This window comes from Chiloscyllium punctatum, chromosome 14 (genome assembly GCF_047496795.1).
Source record: "Chiloscyllium punctatum isolate Juve2018m chromosome 14, sChiPun1.3, whole genome shotgun sequence".
In the NCBI taxonomy this organism is placed as follows: domain Eukaryota; kingdom Metazoa; phylum Chordata; class Chondrichthyes; order Orectolobiformes; family Hemiscylliidae; genus Chiloscyllium; species Chiloscyllium punctatum.
The window spans coordinates 45,726,431-45,750,548 of NC_092752.1; the positions used below are offsets into that span (position 1 = coordinate 45,726,431).

At 42.4% G+C, this 24,118-nt stretch overlaps 1 protein-coding gene across 1 annotated transcript in view; it reads left to right on the top strand.

Annotated features, from left to right (window-relative positions):
• Nucleotides 1-24,118, top strand: part of rbm46 (RNA binding motif protein 46) — a 106,440-nt gene that overhangs the window by 25,445 nt on the left and 56,877 nt on the right. Inside the window, exon 2 of the mRNA XM_072583686.1 lies at nt 16,773-17,240. Coding sequence (XP_072439787.1) covers nt 16,773-17,240 — 468 coding nt within the window. The remainder of the gene's footprint in view (nt 1-16,772; nt 17,241-24,118) is intronic.

Below are 24,118 nucleotides of genomic sequence, written 5' to 3' on the forward strand. Positions count from 1 at the left end.
TTCTACCTTTGAGCCATTTCTGTATCCATTTGGCTAGTTCTCCCTGTATTCCATGATATCTAACCTTGCTAATCAGTCTCCCATGGGAACCTTGTCGAACGCCTTACTGAAGTCCACATAGATCACATCTACTGCTCTGCTCTCTTCAATCTTCTTTGTTACTTCTTCAAAAAACTCAATCAAATTTGTGAGACATGATTTCCCATGCACAAAGCCATGTTGATTATCCCGAATCAGTCCTTGCCTTTCCAAATACATGTATATCCTATCCCTGAGGATTCCCTCCAACAACTTGCCCACCGCCGAGGTCAGGCTCACCGGTCTATAGTTCCCTGGCTTGTCTTTACCTCCCTTCTTAAACAAGTGGCACCACGTTTGCCAACCTCCAGTCTTCCGGCACCTCACCTGTGACTATCGATGATACCAATATCTCAGCAAGAGGCCCAGCAATCACTTCTCGAGCTTCTGACAGAGTTCTCGGGTACAACTGATCAGGTCCTGGGGATTTATCCACCTTTAACCGTTTCAAGACATCCAGCACTTCCTCCTCTGTAATCTGGACATTTTGCAAGATGTCACCATCTATTTCCCTACAGTCTATATCTTCCATATCCTTTTCCACAGTAAATACTGTGCAAAGTACTCATTTAGTATCTCCCCCATTTTCTGTGGCTCCACACAAAGGCTGCCTTACTGATCTTTGAGGGGCCCTATTCTCTCCCTAGTTACCCTTTTGTCCTTAATATATTTGTAAAAACCGTTTGGATTCTCCTTAATTCTATTTGCCAAAGCTATCTCATGTCCCCGTTTTGCCCTCCTGATTTCCCTCATAAGTATACTCCTACTTTCTTATACTCTTCTAAGGATTCACTCGATCTATCCTGTCCATACCTGGCATATGCTTCCTTCATTTTCTTCATCAAACCCTCAATTTCTTTAGTCATCCAGCATTGCCTATACCTACCAGCCTTCCCTTTCAACCTGACAGGAATATACTTTCTCTGGAATCTTGTTATCTCATTTCTGAAGGCTTCCCATTTTCCAGCCGTCCCTTTACCTGCGAACATATGCCTCCAATCAGCTTCCGAAAGTTCTTGCCTAATACTGTCAAAATTGGCCTTTCTCCAATTTAGAACTTTAGCTTTTAGATCTGGTTTATCCTTTTCCATCACTGTTTTTAAAATGAATAGAATTATGGCCGCTGGCCCCAAAGTGCTCCCCCACTGACACCTCAGTCACCTGCCCTGCCTTATTTCCCAAGAGTAGGTCAAGTTTTGCACCTTCTCGAGTAAGTACATCCACATACTGAATCAGAAAATTGTCTTTTACACACTTTAGAAATTCCTCTCCATCTAAACCTTTAACACTATGGCAGTCCCAGTCGATGTTTGGAAAGTTAAAATCCCCTACCATAACTACCCTATTATTTTTACAGATAGCTGAGATCTCCTTACAAGTTTGTTTCTCAATTTCCCTCTGACTATTTGGGGAGTCTATAATACAATCCCAATAAGGTGATCATCCCTTTCTTATTTCTCAGTTCCACCCAAATAACTTCCCTGGATGTATTTCCCTCAGCACAGCTGTAATGCTATCCCTTATCAAAAATGACACCCACCCTCCTCTCTTGCCTCCCTTTCTATCCTTCCTGTAGTATTTGTATCCTGGAACATTAAGCTGCCAGTCTTGCCCATCCCTGAGCCATGTTTTCGTAATGTTATGATATCCCAGTCCCAGGTTCCTAACCATGCCCTGAGTTCATCTGCCTTCCCTGTTAGGCCCCTTGCATTGAAATAAATGCAGTTCAATTTTTTAGTCCTACCTTGTCCCTGCCTGTCCTGACTGTTTGACTCACTTCTGTTCTCAGCTGTACCCGTCTCAGATCGATCTCTTTCCTCACTATCTCCCTGGGTCCCACCGCACCCCCCCCCCCCCCCACCCCAACCTCACCTTACTAGTTTAAATCCTCCCTAGCAGTTCTAGCAAATTTCCCTGCCAGTTTATTATTCCCCTTCCAATTTAGGTGCAATCCGTCCTTCTTGTACAGGTCACTTCTATTCCAAAAGAGATTCCAATGATCCAAAAATGTGAATCCTTATCCCATACACCAGCTCCTCTATCCTCCTATTCCTGCCCTCACTAGCCCGTAGCACTGGAAGTAATCCAGATATTACTACCCTTGAGGACCTCCTTTTTAAATTCCTGCCTAACTCTCTGTAATCTCCCTTCAGAGTCTTAAACTTTTCCCTCCCAATGTCGTTGGTTCCAATGTGGACAATAACCTCCTGCTGGCCCCTCTCCCCCGTGAGAACATTCTGTACCCTCTCTGAGACATCCTTGATCTTGGCACCAGGGAAACAACACACCATTCTGCTTTTTCTCTGCTGGCCACAGAAACGTCCGTCTTACCTCTGACTACAGAATCCCCGAACACAATTGATCTCTTGGAAGCCGATGTACCCCTCGTTGCATTAGAGCCAGTCTCAATACCAGAAACTTGGCTGTTCGTGCTACGTTTCCCTGAGAATCCATCACCCCTACATTTTCCAAAACAGCATACCTGTTTGAAATAGGTATGTCCACAAAAGATTCCTGCACTAGCTGCCTACCTCTCTTATCCTTCCTGGAGTTAACCCATCTATGTGACTGTACCTGAGACTTTCCCCCCTTCCTATAACTGCCATCCATTACATACTGTTGCTATTGCAAATTCCTCATCGCTTCTATCTGTCTCTCCAACCGATCCACTCGATCTGATAAGATTCGCATCCAACAGCATTTATGGCAGATATAATCTGCAGTAACCCTTAAACTCTCTTTAAACACCCACATCTGACAAGAAATACATATCACTGCAAAGGCCATTTTTGCTCCTTCACAATCTACAGACCCAGAAAACAACACCGTCTTATTCCTCTACAAACACTGCCCCAGGTTAAATTAATAGCTATGGCTTATATTTTAAGTTTAATCAAGAGACTTATCTCCAAAAACATATAATCAAGAAAGAATCCACTATACTCACTACTGCAGCCTTTCTCTTGGACAGACTTAAAACAACAATTAACTTATCTGATTCTGTGCTGTGAACTTCACCCAACAGTTCCTCCAAGATTAGTTGTGAATTTCACTGTTCGTTAATTTTCCCAGATGCCCTCTGATGTCCAGCGATTAACGAATTCAAACAGCAAAGGCGGTGACTGTGCAGGTTCTCTCTCTCTCTCTCTCTCTCTCTCTCTCTCTCTCCTGCACTGTCCTCACCATGTGCTTCGTTTGTCTGCTCTTCTCCCTTTTAAAACTGCTGTTGTTTTGACTTTTTTTTTCCAAAGTTCCAAAACAATGCAACAGCATATAAAACAGTAATCGCTGCTCCTGGAATTCGAGGAAATCACCTCCAACATCCAAAATACCTCAAAAAAAAGGAGCAGCTCTTACAGCCAGAAATTTTTCCTGTCCTCCATCTTGGATTACGATCCTGAAACGTAACCCTTCAGGATACGGGGGAACTGCTATACTGAGTTTCTTCACTTTTTAAAGAAAAGTAATTGAATTAGGATCATTGATACTTCTGATCAAGTCTGCATTGCAGTGACTCAGTTGAATCACTTTGTTGTTTAATAATAGCAGTGCTGCAGAGCTTTGACACAAAATCTGGATTGAGGCTCTGGTGTTAGAAGTATCGTGTTCTGGATGAGACTTTGAATTGATCTCTTATTCACCCCCTCAGATGGATATCAGACTTTCCTCGAGCTATGTTTATGTACTAGCCAGCATTTGTCCTTTGATTAACACTGTAAAAAGATTATTTGATCAGATAATATCTCTTTTGTGTATGCAAGTTGGCTGCTGTATTTTTTACATTGGAACAGCATTCAAAAAAGCAGTTAGTTTATTATAAAATTGATTGGGGTGATCCAAGGTTACAAAACCTGGAATGCAAGTGAAATAAAAGTCTTTCTCTGTTCCTACTATAGATTTGAGTTAAAATCCAAGATCAGCTATTGAATGGTGAAACTTAGACTTGATGAGACATTTGGTCTATTTCTGATATCAGACGATGAACATGTGGCTGAAAAGATGGTGTGAGGACGAGGATTTCAGATTTGTGTGGCATTGGGACTGGTTCTGGGAGAGGTGGCAACCTGTATAAACTGGATGGGTTACACATGAGCAGGACGGGGACTGATATCTTTGGGAGATACTTGGTAGAGTGGTTGGGAAGGGTTAAAACTAATGTGGCAGGGGAATGGGAACCAAAGGAGTAGGGGTAGTAGATGCAGAAAGTAGCAACTAAGGCAAAAATTACCAAGAATTAGAACAGTCAGGAAAATCCTCTGGAAAAGAGCAGGGGACGTGGTCTTAAATGCATGTGTTTCAATGCGAGAAGTATAATAGTCAAGGGAGATGAACCTACAGCTTTGGGTAGTACTTTGAACTATGACATAGTTGCAATTACAGAGACTTGGCTGAAACAGGGACCGGTCTGGTACCTGAATGTCCCAGAATCTATATCTTCCAGGTATGACAGAAAGGAAGGTAAAAGGGGTTTGGGAATTGCATTACTGGTAAAGGAGTATCTCAACTGTACTGAGGCAGGATACATCAGGCAGGATACATCAGAGGACCTGTGTAAAGAGGCATTATGGGTAATCAGGTAAATCAGGAATAGAAATCACAGTGCTGGCGGTATACTACAGCTCCCCCCCAGAAGCCTTTGGGAGAGAATATGTAGACAAATTTTGAAAAGATGTCAAAACAGCAAGCTTGTTGCGGTGGGTGATTTTAAATTCCCCCTAGGAATCGTGATTTGCGTGGTGCGGGAACAGCACAGCAGGTCAGGCAGCATCCAAGGAGCAGGAAAATCGACGTTTCGGGCATCAGGAATTGCCGAGACCTCTGCTGTTGTGATCTATGTAAATGATATTGGAATTCCTGATGGACATCGATTTTCCTTTTCTAGCACCACTCTAACTTGACTGTAATCTCCAGCATCTGCAGTACCCACTTCTGACTAGGGATTGCTACGTGCTAAGGGCTTGGATGGGGCAAAGTTTGTAAGGACCATTCAGGAGGGATTTTTGACACAATATGTAAACAGTCTAACCTGGAAGGGGTGATACTGGACCTGATTTTGGGAAATGAGCCCAGCCAGTTGAGTGATGTGTCAATGGGGGAGCATTTCAGGAGTAGTGAACATAATGCTGTGAGTTTTGAGAGACTCATGAATAGGCATAACAACAGTCCTTAGGTGAGAGTGTTAGATTAGGGGAAAGGCAAACGACAACAATATTAGGCAGGAACAGGAGAATTTTGATTGGAGGTGGCTGGTTTGAGGGTAAATTTACATCAAGCATGTGGGAGTATTTCAAATGGCAGAGTTCAAGAGTGGAACATTCCTGCGAGAGTGAAGGAGAAGTTGAGTGAATCTTCGAATACCAGGGATGGGATTATGATCTTCGTGAGAAAGTAAAAGGAAGCATAGGAGAATGGGAACTGATGAAGCCTTGAAGTATTTAAGAAAATAGGAAAGAACTTAAACAAGGAATTAGATGGGTAAAACGAGGACATGAAAAGTCATTAGCAAACAGGATTAAGGAAGTTAAAAATCACACAACACCAGGTTATAGTCCAACAGGTTTAATTTGGAAGCACACTAGCTTTCGGAGCGCCAGTCCTTCATCAGGCGGTTGTGGAGGACAAAATTGTAAGGCACAGAATTTATAGCAAAAGTTTACAGTGTGATGTAACTGAAATTATACATTGAAAATTATGTCGATTGTCTGTTGAGTCTTTCATCTGTTCAAATACCATGATAGTTTCACTTCTTTCATGTGTAAGTCACAAAACTTTTTCTTTAAGTTGCATTCTCAGGTTAACTGTAACAATTGATGTTACTGGACAATATGTTGAAGGTGTTAGCCCCCGTGTTCTCTGTCTGTGCCTTGGTGTTTAGACTGATTCTAATCTAAAAAGTGCAATAACAGAGTTTTACATGAATTCATACAGTTTTTGAGCAAAGTACAATGTAACTCTGCAAGTACAAATTCACCCCACAAACGTATGTGTATACGTGTGCATATGGGTCTTTGTGTGTCTGCCTATCTGTCTGGATTTGGGGATTGTGAGTGTGAAAGAGAGTGTATATGTGAGTGTAGAGTGTCTTAAGTCTGTGTGGGGGTGCATGTGTGTCGGGTGGGGAGTTGAGTGTCTGTGAGAGAGCGTGTATATGTGTGCGTCAGTGTAGAGTGGTCTAAGTCTCTGAGAGGATGCATATGAGAGTGTGGGAGTGTGTGTGTCTGTGAGGGTGTGTGTGAGTGTGTGTGTATAGAAGTGTGTGTGTGTGTAGGAGTGTCTCTGTGTGTGTATAGTGCAATGGTGGTCACCTGAAGTGTGACATGAACCCAAGGTCCCGGTTGAGGCCCTCATGGGTATGGAATTTAGCCAACAGCCGATGCTCGGCCACTTTTCGTTGCTGCCTGTCCCGAAGTCCTCCTTGGAGGATGGTCACCCGAAGGTGCGAGGTCGAATGTCCTGGACTGCTGAAATGTTCCCCAACTGGGAGGGAACAGTCCTGTCTGTTGATTGTTGTGCAGTGCCCATTCATCCGTTGCCATAGCCTTTGCTCGGTTTTCCCAATGTACCATGCCTCAGTGCATCCTTGCTCGTGTGCTTCCAATTAAATCTGTTGGATTATAATCTGGTGTTGTGTGATTTTTAACTGTGCACCCCAGTCCAACACTGGCATCTCCAAATCAGGATTAAGGAAATTACCAAAGATTTTTACAGATGTATAAAAAACAAAACGGTAGCCATGGAAAGGGTTGGTCCACTCCAGGACAAAGGAAGGAATCTGTATGGAGCCAGGAGTATGTGAGGTCCTGAACAAATACAGTGTGCCGGTATTCACCAATGAGAAGGAATTGTTGGGGGATGATCTCCAGGAAGGAAGTGATGAGTTTCTAAGCCCTGTTGCTATTAAAAGAGGAAGAGGTGTGGTGTGCCTTAATATATATTAAGATAGATAAGTCCCGGGTCCTGAAGGGATCTTTCCCAGAATAATGAGGGAGACAAGAACAAATTGCTGAAGCATTGACATACATCTTTGTGTCCTCTTTGCTCACAGGTGAGGTCCTCAAGAACTGGAGAATAGCCAGTGTTGTCCCGTTGGTTAAGAACAGTAGCAGGGATGCCTGTGAGTTGCAAGTCGGTGGTAGGGAAATTATTGTAAAAGGTTATCAGGGACAAGATATAAACGCATTTTGAAGCAAATGGACTGATTGGCAATAGACAGCATAGTTTTGTGCAGAGGATGATGGGGGGAGAGTGGAATTGTGCCTCACTAACTTGATTGAGTTTTTTGAGATGGTGAAGATGATTGAGGGAAAAGCGGTTGAGTTTTCTGCATAGGCTTCAGTAAAGCCTTTGACAAGGTTCCTCATGGCAAATTAGTACACAAGGTGAAGTCACATGATATCAGGGTCAGCTGGCAAGATAGATACAGAGCTGGCTTTGCAGAATGGAGAGCCGTGACAAGTGGTGTCCCGTAGGTATCAGTGTTGAGGCCTCTGCTGTTTGTGATCTATGTAAATGATATTGTAGGAAAATGTGTCTGGTGTAATTAGCTTCTAGTTGACACAAAGATTGTCAGAGTTGCTAATAGTGAGGATTGTCACAGGATACAGCAGGATATAGATCAGTTGGAGGTATGGGCGGAAAAATGGAAGTTAAACCGGACAAATGTGAGGTGATGCATTTTGGAAGGTAAAGTACGGGTTGAATTTATACAATGAATAGTAGAATCCTTAGGAGTATTGATATGCAGAGGGATCTGGGTGTGTGGGTTCACAGGTATGAGGTATGACATGTTTGCCTTCATTGGAAAGGGTATTGAGTATAAGGATAGACAAGTTATGCTGCAGCTTTACAGAACTTGAGTTAGGCAACACTTGGAATATTGTGTACTGTTCTGGTCACCATACTACCAGAAGAATGTGGATGCTTTGGAGAGGGTAAAGAAAAGGTTTACCAGGGTGTTGCCTGGTATGGGGGATTTTAGCTGTGAAGAAAAGTTAAATAGACTGGGTTTGTTTTCACTGGAACTCAGGAGGTTGAAGGGCAACCTAATAGAAGCCTATAAGATTGTGAATGAATTGTGTATAAGACTTTTCCCTAGGGTGGACTGATCAATTACTAGGGGACACAGGTTCAAGGTGCGTGGCAGTTTGTTGAGGGGGAGTGGGGGCATACTGGTGGTGGCAGTTCGGAACAGATGTGTGAGGCAAGTTTTCCACACAAAGGGTGGTGAGTGTTTGGGATGCATTGCCAGAGAAGCTGGTGGATGCGGACACAACAGCACCATTCAAGAAGCACCAGGACAAATACGTGAATAGGAAAGGAATAGAAGCATATGGATCCTATAATTGAAGACAGTTTTACTGTGGAAGGGCAGAACTTGCTAGCGCAGACATCGAGGGCTGAAGGACCTGTTCCAGTGCTGTATTGTTCAGTTCTCTTCCTGTCTCTTGTTTGAGATGCTCTGTTCTGGGTGACTTTGTTTTAAAAGAGACTGTCTAGATTTTGTTTCCTTTCAAATGTTTGTGTAAATCTGTATTTCATCTAAATTTAGATGTGAGGTGAATCAGATTTATCCTCCCACTAATTTAATTTGCTGAATTTCTGATACAGTGTGATATTGGAAAATCAGTATACTGACAATAGACAATAGGTTCAGGAGTAGGCCATTCTGCCCTTTGAGGAGAAAGTGAGGACTGCAGATGCTGTAGATCAGAGCTGATAATGTGTTGCTAGAAAAGCGCAACAGGTCAGGTAGCATCCAAGGAGCAGGAGAATCGACGTTTCAGGCATGAGCCCTTCTTCAGGAAGAAGGGCTCATGCCTGAAACGTCAATTCTCCTGCTCCTTGGATGCTGCCTGACCTGCTGCACTTTTCCAGCAACACATTCTGCCCTTCAAGCCTGCAACACCATTCAATATGATCATAGCTGATCATCCTTAATCAGTCTCCTGTTCCTGCCTTATCTCCATAATCCTTGATTCTACTGTCCTTGAGAGCTCTATCCTACTCTTTTTTAAAACGAATCTAGAGACCGGGCTTCCACTGCCCTCTGGGGGCAGAGCATTCCACACAGCCACCACTCTCTGGGTGAAGAAGTTTCTCCTCATCTCTGTCCTAAATGGCCTACCCCGTATTTTTAAGTTGTGTCCTCTGGTTCGGCACTCACCCATCAGCGGAAACATGTTTCCTGCCTCCAGAGTGTCCAATCCTTTAATAATTTTATATGTCTCAATCAGATCCCCTCTCAGTCTTCTAAACTCAAGGGTATACAAGCCCAGTCGCTCCAGTCTTTCAGCGTAAGGTAGTCCCGCCTTTCCAGGAATTGATCTCATGAACCTACGCTGCATTCCCTCAATAGCCAGAATGTCTTTCCTCAAATTTGGAGACCAGAACTGCACACAGTACTCCAGGTGTGGTCTCACCAGGGCCCTGTACAGCTGCAGAAGAACCTCTTTGCTTCCATACTCAATCCCTCTTGTTATGAAGGCCAGCATGCTATTAGCCTTCTTCACTACCTGCTCTACCTGCATGCTTACCTTCATTGACTGGTGTACAAGAACACCCAGATCTCTTTGTACTGCCCCTTTACCTAAATTGATTCCATTTAGGTAGTAATCCGCCTTCCTGTTCTTGCCACCAAAGTGGATAACCATACATTTATCCACATTAAACTGCATCTGCCATGCATCTGACCACTCACCTAACCTGTCCAGGTCACCCTGTAATCTCATAACATCCTCCTCACATTTCACCCTGCCACCCAGCTTAGCATCATCAGCAAATTTGCTAATGTTATTACTAATGCCATCTTCTATATCATTAATATATATTGTAAAAAGCTGCGGTCCCAGCACTGATCCCTGCGGTACCCCACTGGTCACTGCCTGCCATTCCGAAATGGAGCCGATTATCACTACTCTTTGTTTCCTGTCAGCCAACCAACTTTCAATCCAAGTTAGTATTTTGCCCCCAATACCATGCGCCCTAATTTTGCTCACTAACCTCCTATGTGGGACTTTATCAAAAGCTTTCTGAAAGTCCAGGTACACTACATCTACTGGATCTCCCTCGTCCATCTTCAGAGTTACATCCTCAAAAAATTCCAGAAGATTAGTCAAGCATGATTTCCCCTTCATAAATCCATGCTGACTCTGACCTATCCTGTTACTACTCTCCAGATATGTCGTAATTTCATCCTTTATAATAGACTCCAGCATCTTTCCCACCACTGAGGTCAGACTAACTGGTCTATAATTTCCTGCTTTCTCTCTCCCACCTTTCTTAAAAAGTGGTACAACATTAGCCACCCTCCAATCCGCAGGAACTGATTCCGAATCTATCGAACACTGGAAAACAATCACCAACGCATCCACGATTTCTCGAGCCACCTCCTTCACTACCATGGGATGTAGACCATCAGGCCCCGGGGACTTGTCAACCTTCAGACCTATACTGGATTAGTGGTGCTGGAAGAGCACAGCAGTTCAGGCAGCATCCAACGAGCTGCTCGTTGGATGCTGCCTGAACTGCTGTGCTCTTCCAGCACCACTAATCCAGTATTTGATTTTCAGCATCTGTAGTCATTGTTTTAACCTTCAGACCTAACACACTCTCCAACACCAATTCCTGGCAAATATAAATTCCCTTAAATTCAGGTCCTTCAGCCACTGTTACCTCAGGGAGATTGCTTGTGTCTTCCCCAGTGAACACAGATCTGAAGTACCAATTCAATTCTTCTGCCATTTCTTTGCTCCCCATAATATATTCCACTGTTTCAGTCTTCAAGGGCCCAATTTTAGTCTTAACCATTTTTTTGCCTTTCACATACCTAAAAAAGCTTTTACTATCTTCCTTTATACTTTTGGCCAGTTTACCTTCGTACCTCATTTTTTTCTGCGTATTTCCTTCTTAGTAATCCTCTGTTGTTCTTTAAAAGCTTCCCAGTCCTTCGTTTTCCAACTTATCTTTGCTATGTTATACTTTTTCTCTTTTAACTTTATATGTTTCTTAACTTTCCTCGTCAGCCACGGCCACCCATGCCTCCTCCTAGGATCTTTCTTCCTTTTTGGAATGAACTGATCCTGCATCTTCTGCATTATACACAGAAATATCTGCCATTGTTCCTCCACTGTCATCCCTGCTAAGGTATTGCACCATTGAACTTTGGCCAGCTCCTCCCTCATAGCTCCATAGTTCCCTTTATTCAACAGAAATATTGTCACTTCTGATTGTACCCTCTCCCTCTCAAATTGCAGATTGAAGCTTATTGTATTATGGTCACTACTTCCCAATGGCTCCTTCATTTCGAGGTCCCTGATCAATTCTGGTTGGTTGCACAATACCAGATCCAGAATTGCCTTCTCCCTGGTAGGCTTCAGCACCAGCTGTTCTAAGAATCCATCTCGGAGGCACTCCACAAAGTCTCTTTCTTGAGGTCCAATACCATCCTGATTCTCCCAGTCTACCTGCATGTTGAAATCACCCATAACAACTGTAGTAACATCTTTGCAACAAGCCAATTTCAGCTTCTGATTCAACTTACATCCGACATCCAGACTACTGTTTGGGGGCCTGTAGATAACTCCCAAGAGGGTCTTTTTACCCTTAGAATTTCTCAGCTCTACCCATACTGACTCTACATCCCCTGATTCTAGGTCCCCCCGCGCAAGGGATTGAATATCATCCCTTACCAACATGGCCACCCCACCCCCTCTGCCTGTCAGTCTATCCTTACGATAGCACATACAGCCTTGAATATTCATTTCCCAGGCCCTGTCCACTTGAAGCCACGTCTCAGTTATCCCCACAATATCGTATCTGCCAATTTCCAAAAGAGCCTCAAGCTCATCCATCTTATTTGTACTGCTTCGTGCATTCATATAAAGTATTTTTAATTTGTTACTGCCCTCACCCTTCCCATCAACTCCTATTTCACTTAACCTTACAGCATGATCCCTTTTTGAGTTTTCTGCTTCATTGATACAGTTGTCTTTCTTGACTTCCCTTGTTCTAACTTTCCCTTCAATTTCCTTCTTAAACATCCAGTTTGTCCCCTCCCCCCGCTGCTTAGGAGCAAACCTGCCTGCCAGAATGCTGGTCTCCAACCTATTAAGGTGCAAACCGTCTCTCTTGCATAATTTCTGCTTACCACAAAACATACCCCAGTGATCCAAGAATTTAAATCCTTGCTTCCTGCACCAGTTCCCCAGCCACACGTTCAAGTCCATTATCTCCCTGTTTCTGGCCTCACCAGCCCGAGGAACTGGAAGCAAACCGGAAATAACCACTCTGGACGTCCTGCTTTTCAGCCTTCTTCCTAGTTCTCCGAAGTCCCGCTGTAGTATGTTCCTCCTCTTCTTCCCAACATCATTTGTGCCGACATGTACCACCACCTCTGACTCTTCACCTTCGTCGTTGAGGATTTCCGACACTCTGTCTGTGATGTCTTTAACCCTGGCACCAGGAAGGCAACACACCATCCTTAAGTCCTGCCTGCTGCCACAATTTAACAATTTAAATCATGTTGAAAAATAGAATGATAGAATCCCTAGTGTGGAAACAGCCCTTTGGCCCAGCAAGTCCACACTGACCCTGTAACCCACCCAGACCTAGCCCTGAGGCATGGTGCATTGGCGAGACCGAGCAAAGGCTACGACAACAGATGAATGGACACCACACAACAGTCAACAGACAGGAGTGTTCCCTCCGAGTTGGAGAACACTTCAGCAGTCCAGGACATTCGACCTCGGACATTTGGGTGACCATCCTCCAAGGCAGACTTCGGGACAGACAACAATACAAAGTGGTGGAGCGGAAGCTGATAGCCAAGTTCGGTACCCATGGGGATGGCCTCAACCAGGGCCTTTGGTTCATGTCACACTACATGTGATTCCACTGCACTACACACTGTCTCACACGTGCATGCATACGCATGCGTGCACACTCCTACAGACCCATGCACTCACACAGACCCTCTCTCATACACAAGCTCTCTCTCATTAGCTCACACATACACACCCACACACGCATCCTCTCACAGACTTATACCACTTTACACTCACACTCACATACATACACTCTCAGATACTTATACCCCCCCTACACACACACACACACACACACACGGACATAAGTTTGTGGGGTGAATTTGTACTTGCAGAATTACATTTTATTTTGCTCAAAAAACTGCATGATTCTGCAAAATGTAAGATTCTGTAAATCCCTTTTTTAGATTAGAACCATTGTGACATAGATAGCCTCACACAGGGCAACTCGCACCTTCAGTGCATTGTCTGAGCTGATATGGCACCTATTAGATTAGATTAGATTACATTACATTACAGTGTGGAAACAGGCCCTTCGGCCCAACAAGTCCATACCGCCCCGCCGAAGCATAACCCACCCACACCCCTACATTTACCCCTTACCTAACACTACGGGCAATTTAGCATGGCCAATTCACCTGACCTGCACATCTTTGGACTGTGGGAGGAAACCGGAGCACCCGGAAGAAATCCACGCAGACACGGGGAGAATGTGCAAACTCCACACAGTCAGTCGCCTGAGGCGGGAATTGAACCCCGGTCTCTGGCACTGTGAGGCAGTTGGCATTCTTTTGAGAATGTAACTTTTTTTAAAAAAAAGTTCTGGGATTTACATGTTAAAGAAATGAAACCAACACAGTCATTCTAAAAAATGAGAGACTTAACAAACAATCCAGGTCTTTTTCAATATATATTTCAATTGCATCACACTGTAAACTTTTGGTATAAGTTCTGTGTCTTACAATCTTATAATCCACAACCTTCTGCTGATGGAGCAGCGTTATGAAAGCTAGTACTTCCAAATAAACCAGTTAGACTATAACCTGATGTTGTGTGATTTTTAACTTTATCCACCCAGACCCATTCTCCAAACCTATTACTTTAAATTTACCCTAACTAATGCACCTAATCTTTATATCCCTGAAAACTCTAGGCAATTTAGCATGGCCAATTCACCTAACCTGCACGTCTTTAGATTGTGGGAGGAAACTAGACCACCCAGAGAAAACCAACGCAGACATTTAGAGACTGTGCAAACTCCATACAGACAGTTGCCTGTGGCTAGAATTGAACCTGGGTCCCTGGTGCTGTGAGCCAGCAGTGCTAACTACTGAACCAGCGAGCCACCCCATAGTCATGATGTTTTATTATACAGCCTTTTTAAACTCTCTGCTTAGCAGATTTGTTTGAGGCATACGTTTGTTATTTTCAAGATAATATATTTCAACGTTAGATACCATTCTTCATGGAAGGGAAGAGTTGTCCATACTTCAGGCTCTGGGGTTTGAACTCTGATGATTTCTCTTTCAGCAATCAATGTTTTATAAAGCTGTAGTATTTGAATCTGCTTTGTAAAATGTTTCCACTTTTGCAACATTGTCAGTGCATTTCCATTTTGATCTCCCTACATTTGAGCAAGACGGTGAAATCCAGGTGGTAGAGTGTAGAGAAGGAAGAGGGCATAGTGGACAGCGCAGGAGTAAGCTTGTGGAGGGAAATGAGTTGAAAAGATTCATCCATGTGGGGTGGAGAGAAAGGAGCTGATTAGTGTGGGTAAGGGGGTGCAATGCTTTTGTCTCCTGTCACTATAGAATCAGAGTTTGGCTGACACCCAGCAAATTATATAAAGTCAAATTTTATGGTGTTCATTTTATAGCTTGTTATTTTATGTTAATTTACTGTGTGAACTTCAGTAATAAAATGGCACTCTTGTGTTGCTTTATTTCTGGTTTGTTTTTGCTGGTGTCTGGGATCACTATAATTTTTAAGTGCTAAGACCACGAAATGTCGAAACAGAAAGGGGAATCAGCCTGTTGAGTCTGCTGCATCATTTGATGAGAATGGCTGAGCTGTTTATCAACTCCAATTTCCTGCCTTGGTTCCCTAAGTGGAATCTGTCCATCTCAGCCTTGAATATATGTAACATACCTCTTCAGTTTAATTTTTAAAAATGCACAAATGGACTATATATCATCACCACACCCATCTGGCCCCTTGATTATTTAGTCTTTTTGGAATGCTATGAACCTGCTGTACCATGAAGACTGGTGCAAAGTATTTATTCTGCTCTTCTGGCATTTTCCAATTTTCCCAGTTTTTTTCTCTAAAAAGCTCTGATCACTTTGGTTTCTTTATTTTTTAATATATTTAAAGAAAATCTCGCTGTTTGTTTTTGTAGTACTTTGCTGGTTTGCACTTTTTCCTACTTTTGCTCTTTTTTTTCTTAAAACTTTCTCAGTCCTCACATTTACACTAACCTTTGTCACTTCTTCTTTCTCTCAATTTGATGCTATCCTTAACTGGAGTAAATCTTTGCTGTGAGTTATGAACTATTTTCTTAAATATCTACTATTATTCCTCGACCATCATTTTTTTATTAATCGTTTTTTCCAGTCCACTCAGCCAGCCCTTCCCTCATCCCTATGTAATTTCCCTTACTTAAGTTCAACACGTTGTTTGCAGCCCAGATTTCTCACACTCCAACTGAATGCAAAAAGTTAGCATCTTACCATCAATGTTCCCAAGGGGATCTCTTACTCTGAGATGACTTATTAAACCGCCAGGTCGAAAATTAATATGTGGTTGGATTTGCAATATATTATTCCAGGAAACTGTCCGAAATACATTCTTACAAATTCTTCCTCTTTGCTATCCTTTGTCTGTTTAAGATTTAAAGTCACCCATGATTAGTGTACTTCCATTTTTACGTGCCGTAATTATCACACGTTCCCTGTCGTACGGCATAGCTACTGTCAGGCATCTGTTGGCAGCCCCCAACATTACTGTTATTTCTTGCCTTCATCTAGATAGATTCTGCATCATCTGATCCATCTTATTCTTGCTATTGTACTCATTCCACCTTGTACTAATAAAACTACCCACCACAATTCTATTCCTATCTATCCTTTCAAAAAGACCCATACACTTGAATATTTAGTTCCTACCTCTAAACCCCTTTTAACCATGGTTGTTTTTATTAGTATGTATTCATCCACGGAATAAAAACATTCTAATTGTTTTGAGAAAGTGGTAAGTTGAACTGGGGTTCAATTGAAAAATCACTTGAAAAGCTTCACATGTATGTATCAGTTTGTTTTGAGGTTATGGTCAGTTTTCATGCTGTGTAACTGATATGACTTACAGATCATGTCTTGTTAAATATGGATATCATCCTGTAAATCAAGTATTAACTGTGTTATTTGGGGATTTGATACAAATGCATTAGTCCACAGTCTTTATGCTAGTGGAAGGTAAACAAATAATTAAGCTAATGTTCTTACGCACTTGAAATCTAAAAGTTCTACTCACAATTAAAAGTCCCAGCATCACATGATTCCTTGTCAAAGGAATTTCAGAGCTTTTTTTTGGTCTCAGCCCTTCTTGACTTTGAGGGAGAACATGATTTGTGGAAGCTTGTGTAATGCACATGTAAAATAATTAATAAACTATTTTATAAGTTATCTTTTTTAGATATGATTTGGTACAAATTTTCAATTTCAAACTTCATGGCATTTAAAATTGAAAGTTTCTTTTAATATCACTGATCAATTTGTAATGTGCATTTTATGTGTAACCTCGTACCCTTTAGTTGATCCCATATTGATAAGTTCCTTTATTTTATCAAACAATTTAAAAAATTACCTTCTTTTACAGGTTGGGAAGGTCCACCACCACCTCGTGGATGTGAAGTCTTTGTAGGAAAAATTCCACGAGACATGTATGAAGATGAATTGGTACCTGTGTTCCAACGAGCAGGGAAAATTTATGAGTTTAGACTGATGATGGAATTCAGTGGTGAGAATAGAGGTTATGCTTTTGTAATGTACACTACAAGAGAGGAAGCCCAGAATGCAATCAAAATGCTTAACAATTATGAAATTCGACCTGGAAAATTTATTGGTGTTTGTGTTAGTTTGGATAACTGCAGATTGTTCATTGGTGCAATTCCAAAAGAGAAGAAAAAGGAAGAAATCCTTGAAGAGATGAAGAAGGTTACTGAAGGTGTCGTTGATGTTATTGTCTACCCCAGTGCCACTGACAAGACAAAGAATCGTGGATTTGCATTTGTGGAATATGAATCTCATAGAGCTGCTGCAATGGCAAGACGGAAACTAATTCCAGGTACTGAAATGTTTTATGAGTAATTTAAAAGACAGCTGGCTTTGTTGATTCATCAGATTTACCAATCCTAATTTTATTGCAGAAGGAATTCGGGGGGGAAAAAACAAACACTGACTCATGTCTACAGCACAGAGTCAAGCCCTTCATCCATCAAGTCTCTGCTAGTCTAAAATAGCCACCTACTTTGTAATCCCACTTCCCAGTATTTGGCCTGTAGCCTTGTAGGCCTTAGCATTGCAAGTGTATGTCTAAATATTACTTAAGTGTTTGAGGGTTTCTGCCTTTACCACCTTTGCAGGCAATAAGTTCCAGATTCCCACCAACCCCTGGTTAAAAGAAATGTTCCTCTCATCTTCGTAAACTTCCTGCTCTTTCCCTTTAAGCTGTGCCCTATGGTCATCGATCCTTCCACCAATGGTAAAAGTTTCTTCCTGTCTGTTCTCCTCATAATTTTATGCATCTAAGTCATGTCCCCTCACAGTCACCTCTGCTCCAAGGAAAATAACTACAGTTATCCAAACTCCATAACTAAAACTCTCCAGTCCAGGCGACATCCTGGTAAATTTCCTCTGCACTGTCTCCAGTGCCTTCATATCTCTCCTATAATGTAGATTTCTTTCAAATAGAAAACCTCTTTCAAAATAAGTGACTCTTCCTACAGAATGATATCTTTCCATTCCAGATTTCAGTTCGGCTTTTAATTCATAAGTGAGTGCCATTTCCCTATGGCACACAACCCTGGGAATTTGCAAGTCCTTACACAGGCCCAGAAATTCTCTGCAGTGTGATTTAAACAAAGTGTGGCTTATTTGCCGTTCTGATCAGGAAGAAAAGACTCTTGTAGTGCCGGGGCATGGATGGGAGGGAATGTGTTTGGTGTGTCCAGGATTTTTAAAAAAACTTTTTTAAACAATATATAAGTAATCCTCAAGAAGGGGCCATACCAGACGAAGTATCGGGTCATCACAGTTTCAGTGGAGGAGCATTTTGGGAATAGTGGCCATAGTTCTGTAAGTTTTAAGAGCAGTCCTCCATGAAAGTACTAAATTGGGTGAAGGTTAACTACCACAGTATTAGGCAGGAACTGGGGCTTGTAGGTTTGGAATGGCTGATTCAAGATAAATCCACATCTGGAATTTGGGTATCATTTAAAAACCAGTTGATTAGACTTCAGAATCAGCAAGTTTGTGAAAATGAAGGATAAATATAGTATAGCAAAAGAAATTGGATGAAAAGAGAAATTGAGAGCTCAGTCAAAAGAAAAGAGAGGCAGATGTAAGGTTTAGCAAACTGAGGACCAACAGAGCCCTTAAAGAATATAAGTTAAGCAGGAAAGAATTCTAACAAGGAGTTAGGAATGCTAAAATGGCATGTAATGTCTTGGACAAGCAGAATTCAGGAAAATACCAATATATTTTAAACATTTATCAGGAGCGAGTGGATAGCTAGTGAAAAAGTAGGTCCACTGATGGACAAAGGAAGGAATATATGCATTGAGCTGGAAGACATTTGTGAGGTCTTTAATGGATACTTTGGTGTCGGTATTCACAACAGATATAGACGTGGTGGAATATGATTGTCAGGAGGGATATGTTGATATTCTTGTACATGTCAGTATAAAAAAAAGGCAGTGTTTGGTGTTTTGAAAGCTTTAAGGTAGACAAATCTGCAGGGTCTAATGGGATTTATCCCAGAATGCTGGTGGAGACAGGTGACAAAATTGCTGCCGCCTTGTACAAAATTTTTCTATCCTCTTTGCTCCTGTGAGAGGTCCTGGAGATCTCAAGAATAGTCAACTGTGGGTGGAGAGATTTTTAAAAGGGAGCCTTAAGTCCTGTGTTCAGCAGCACAAATCAATCTTTATTAGGAGCTCCTTGTCTGTATAGCATGGGAGAGGTGTCTGGAAGCAGTCTCCGGGTACTCTAACTCTTCCTATCAAGTACATTGTATTTATTGCATTATAGTGATTACATGCAACATTGATGCCAGTGCTTGCCTTGTCCCTTCAGACTTTCCTGAAGAAGGGCTTATGCCCAAAACGTCGATTCTCCTGTTCCTTGGATGCTGCCTGACCTGCTGCGCTTTTCCAGCGACACATTTTCAGCTCTGATCTCCAGCATCTGCAGTCCTCACTTTCTCCTTGTCCCTGCAGACCACGACACTCTTCACCAGACATTTACCAGCTGTATTGTACTAAGTGGGTGCAGTTTGTTATCTTGTGAGGCTGTGATTGGTTGCTTTCCTGAGGTCAAAATGGAATGCTGTTGCAATTTCTTCTACCCCCTTTCAATGCTGTCTGCATCTCTGTGCTCTTTTACCAGGTTATCTATTTATGCTCCTTGTCATATGTCACCTCATTACTGGTGTTTACATCATTTGTCATTCAGTACCCCTTGCTGGCAAGGTGGGGGCTTCTCCCTGCTGTCTGCAGCCATTTGTTTAAAGGAATTCAGCTGCATTCCTTAACATTAGCTTGTCAGTTGTATTTATACTTTCAATATACCTATAATATAAAATACCTATGTATAATATGCAGTGGCAGTTACTTGAAAAAATCCATTGATTATGATGGGATCAGACTTTTCCTTTGACACTAAATTAAATAACAAACTTTGGACTCTGATATCAGGCACTTCCAATGTAGGTTTTCCAAGGGTACACTTTTATCAAGAGTGTCTCTGTGCCTTGATCTGACTGTGTATAGGGATCTAATTAAATTTTCTAATGTCTAATGCACTAAAATTAAAGATACTACTATTATGTGTACACATATGAACTTATAATTACTTAGTGTCTTAACTAATGAGTTAAGTTTTTCCCCTTCTATCCATACTAAATAACAATTTTTCAATTCGCTTTCTAAAAGGCTTGAATTGAATTAGCGTTGTTGTCACCTGTACTTAAGTGAGTACGGTGAAAAGTGTGCAAGTTGCCGCTTACCGCACCATCGTAGTTACAAAAGTCCCTTGGTACAGCTTTTTCAGTTGCAGTTAATGGAAAAATAGAGAAGTTTTTTTTAAAAAAGTCCAGCATTGCAGATTCAAAAATACATTTTAAAATGGATTTAAAAAGTACAAAGGAACACTCTTCTGACCCAGTTCATGTTGACATCAAGATTCCCCGAGACCGGCTATGTCCTACCCGAAGCTCTGCTGGTTGGAGTTGTAGCTAGCACAAAGGAAGATGGTTGTACTTGTTGGTCAACCATTTCAACATCAGGATATCTCTGCAGGCATTTATCGGCATAATGTCTTAGGACCAGTCATTTTCAGATACTTCAACAATCACCTCTCCATCAAAAGACCAGAGCTTGGGATATATTGCACAAAATCCAAGAGCATTTGTGACTCGTCAAATGCATATCTATGTTCAAATCTAGACCCTGACAATATTCAAGTTTGAGTTGACAGGTGGTAACTAATGTGAGTAATTCATGTCTCAGGAATAATTGTTTCCAACAAGAAAGCAAGAAAGCAAGAAAACTTGTGGCGTTGATAGTGAGGAACGTGGTCTTGGGTTGTAGTCTGGTATTGATCAGCTAGTAAATTGGGCTGAGCAGTGACAACTTAATTCTTGTAAGTGCAAGATGTTGCTTTTTTTTAATGTTTATTAAGGTCTACGTACATAATGGTAGGTCTCTATGGATTACTGAGGAACAAAGGGATCTTGGTGTACTATTCATAGATATCTGAAGCACAGACAGGTTGGCGAAGAAGTCAAATACAATGCTCGGCTTCAATAGCTGGAGCGTAGAATGTAGCAGCAAGAACATCAGTTACAAATTATGCTCAGCAATGAGCCAGGACAGTTGTCAGATCTTGTGGTAGGAGGACACTTTGGTGACAGTGACCACAACTGCCTCACATTTACTTTAGCCTCGGAGAGGAAAAGGAACAGTTACCAAGGGAAGATATTTACTTGGGGAAAAGGAAGTCATGACGCTATCAGACAGGAGTTGGGAAGTACAGATTGGGAGCAATTGTTCCACAGAAAGGGCAAATAGATATGTGGAGACTGTTTAAGGAGCAATTGTTGCGAGTGATGCACAGATTTGTTCCTCTGAGACAGGCAAGAAGAAGTAAGATTAAGGAGCCTTGGATGACGAGAACAGAGGAGCTGCTCATCAAAAGGAAGAAGGCAGGTGAAGGAAGCAAGGATCGAGCACAACTTTAGAGGATTACAGGCTTACTGGAAAGGAGCTCAGAAATGGACTGAGGAGAGCCAGGGGAGGGCACAAAAAAAGCTAGGAACGAACGATTAGGGTGAACCAAAGGCATTTTACTCATACGTGAGGAATAAGAGAATGATCAGGGAGAAGGTAGGGCTGGTCAGGGATAGCATAAGGAACTTATGCATGGAGTCTGAGCAGATAAGGGAAGCCCTAAATGAGTTTTTTGCTTTAGTTTTCACTAAAGAAAAGGACCTTGTTGTGAATGAGAACTTTGAGGAGCCGGGAAACAGGCTTGAACAGATCATGATTGATGAAGTTGATGTGCTGGAAATTTTGGCAAATATTAAGATTGATAAGTCCCCAGGCCATACCAGATTTATCCTAGGTTGCTCCAGGAAGCGAGAAAGGAGGTTGCTAAGCCGCTTCCAAAGATCTTTGCTTTCTCACTCTCCATGGGAGTCGTACCGGGAAATTGGAAGGAGGCGAATGTTGTCCCTCATTTCAAGAAGGGGAATAGGGAAATCCTTGGCAATTACAGACCAGTCAGTCTTATGTCTGTAGTCAGCAAGGTTTTGGAAAGAATTCTGAGGGATAGGATTTATGACTATTTGGAAACTCATAGCGTGATTAATGGCAGTCAACTTGGCTTTGTGAGGGCCAGGCCATACCTCACAAATCTTATTGAGTTCTTTCAGGAGGTGATGAGACAGGTTGATGAAGGTCGATTAGTGGATGTGGTATATGTGGACTTCAGCAAGGCATTTGATAAGGTTCCCCATTGTAGGTTCATTCATAAAGTCAGGAGGTAAAGAATACAGGGAGTTTTGGCTGTCTGGATTCAGAATTGGTTGGCTGACAGAAGGCAGAAGCAGCTGTAGATGGAAAGTATTCTGCCTGTAGGTCAGTGGTGAGTGGTGTGCCACAGGGCTCTGTTCTTGCACCTCTGCTCTTTGTAGTTTTCATAAATGATTTGGATGAGGAGGTTAAGGAGTGGGTTAGTAAATTTGCTGATGACACAAAGGTTGGAGGTGCCAATGACAGTTTTGAGGGCTGTTGCAGGCTGCAGCATGACATAGGCAAGATGCAGAGCTGGGCTGAGAAATGGCAGATGGAGTTCAACCTGAATAAATGCAAAGTGATGCATTTTAGAAGGTTGAACTTGTATGCTGAATATAGGATTAAAGGCAGGATTCTTGGCAGTGTGGAGGAGCAGAGGGATCTTGGTGTTCAAGTGCATAGATTCCTCAAAGTTGCCACCCAAGTGGATATGGTTGTTAAGAAAGCATATGGTGTTTTGGCTTTCATTAAAAGGGGCATCGAGTTTAAGAGCTGAGAGGTTTTGCTGCAGCTCTACAAGACCCTGGTGAAACCACACTTGGAATATTGTGTCCAGTTCTGGTAGCCCTATTGTAGGAAAGATATGGAGGCTTTAGAAAGGGTGCAAAGAAGGTTTACCAGGATGCTGCCTCGACTGGAGGGCTTGTCTTATGAAGAGAGGTTGACTAAGCTTGAACTTTTCTGTCTGGAGAGAAGAAGGAAGAGAGGTGACCTGATCGAGGTATACATGGTAATGAGAGGTGGATAGAGTCAATAGCCAGAGGCTTTTTCCCAGGGCAGGATTGACTGGCACAATAGGAGGAAGATATAGGGGAGAGTTGTTTACGCAGAGAGTTAGATTAGATTAGATTACTTACAGTGTGGAAACAGGCCCTTCGGCCCAACAAGTCCACACCGACCCTCCAAAGAGCAACCCACCCAGACCCATTCCCCTACATTTACCCCTTCACCTAACACTACAGGCAATTTAGCATGGCCAATTCACCTGACCTGCACATTTTTGGACTGTGGGAGGAAACCGGAGCACCCGGAGGAAACCCACACAGAGTGGAGAATGTGCAAACTCCACAGACAGTTGCCTGAGGCAGGAATTGAACCCGGATCTCTGGCACTGTGAGGCAGCAGTGCTAGCCACTGTGCCACCCTTGTAAATGCATGGAACGCGTTGCCAGTGGTGGTGGTTGAAGCAGAGTCATTAGGGACATTTAAGCGACAGCTGGACATGCACATGGATAGCAGTGAATTGAGGGGTGCGTAGGTTAGGTTATTTTATCTTAGATTAGGAATAATTTTCAGCACACCATTATGGGCCGAAGGGCCTGTTCTGTGCTGTACTTCTCCGTTCTGTGTTCTAACTTTATAAAAGATGGTTAGGCTCCAGATGGAGTACTCTTTTGTGGTTCTGGTCGCCGTACTAACAGAAGGATGTGATTGGATTGGAGAGGCTACAGAGGAGATTTACCTGGATGCTCCCTGGAATAGAAAATCTATTATGAGGAGCGATCAGATAGGCTGGATTTGTTTTCCTTGGAGCAGAGGAGTCAGAAGGGGAAATCTCAGGTATACAAAATTATGAGAGGTACAGATAGAGGAGAACTTGAGAATTTCTTCTGCATGACAGATGTGTCTAAAACTGGAGGGCAACAGTGAGGAGCAAGTGATTTGGAGAAGAGCTGAGGAATTTTTTTTTCACCCAGACAGTCATAGTTATATGGAACGTGCTGCCTGAGATGGTGCTGCAGGCAGTTACTCTTGCAATATTTAAGAAGCATCTGGACGAGTACTTAAATATAAAAACTAGAGCATAGTCAGCTGTGGATCAGAGAAGTTGGATTAGTGTAGTTTGGTGTTTGTTGGTCGGCATAGACAT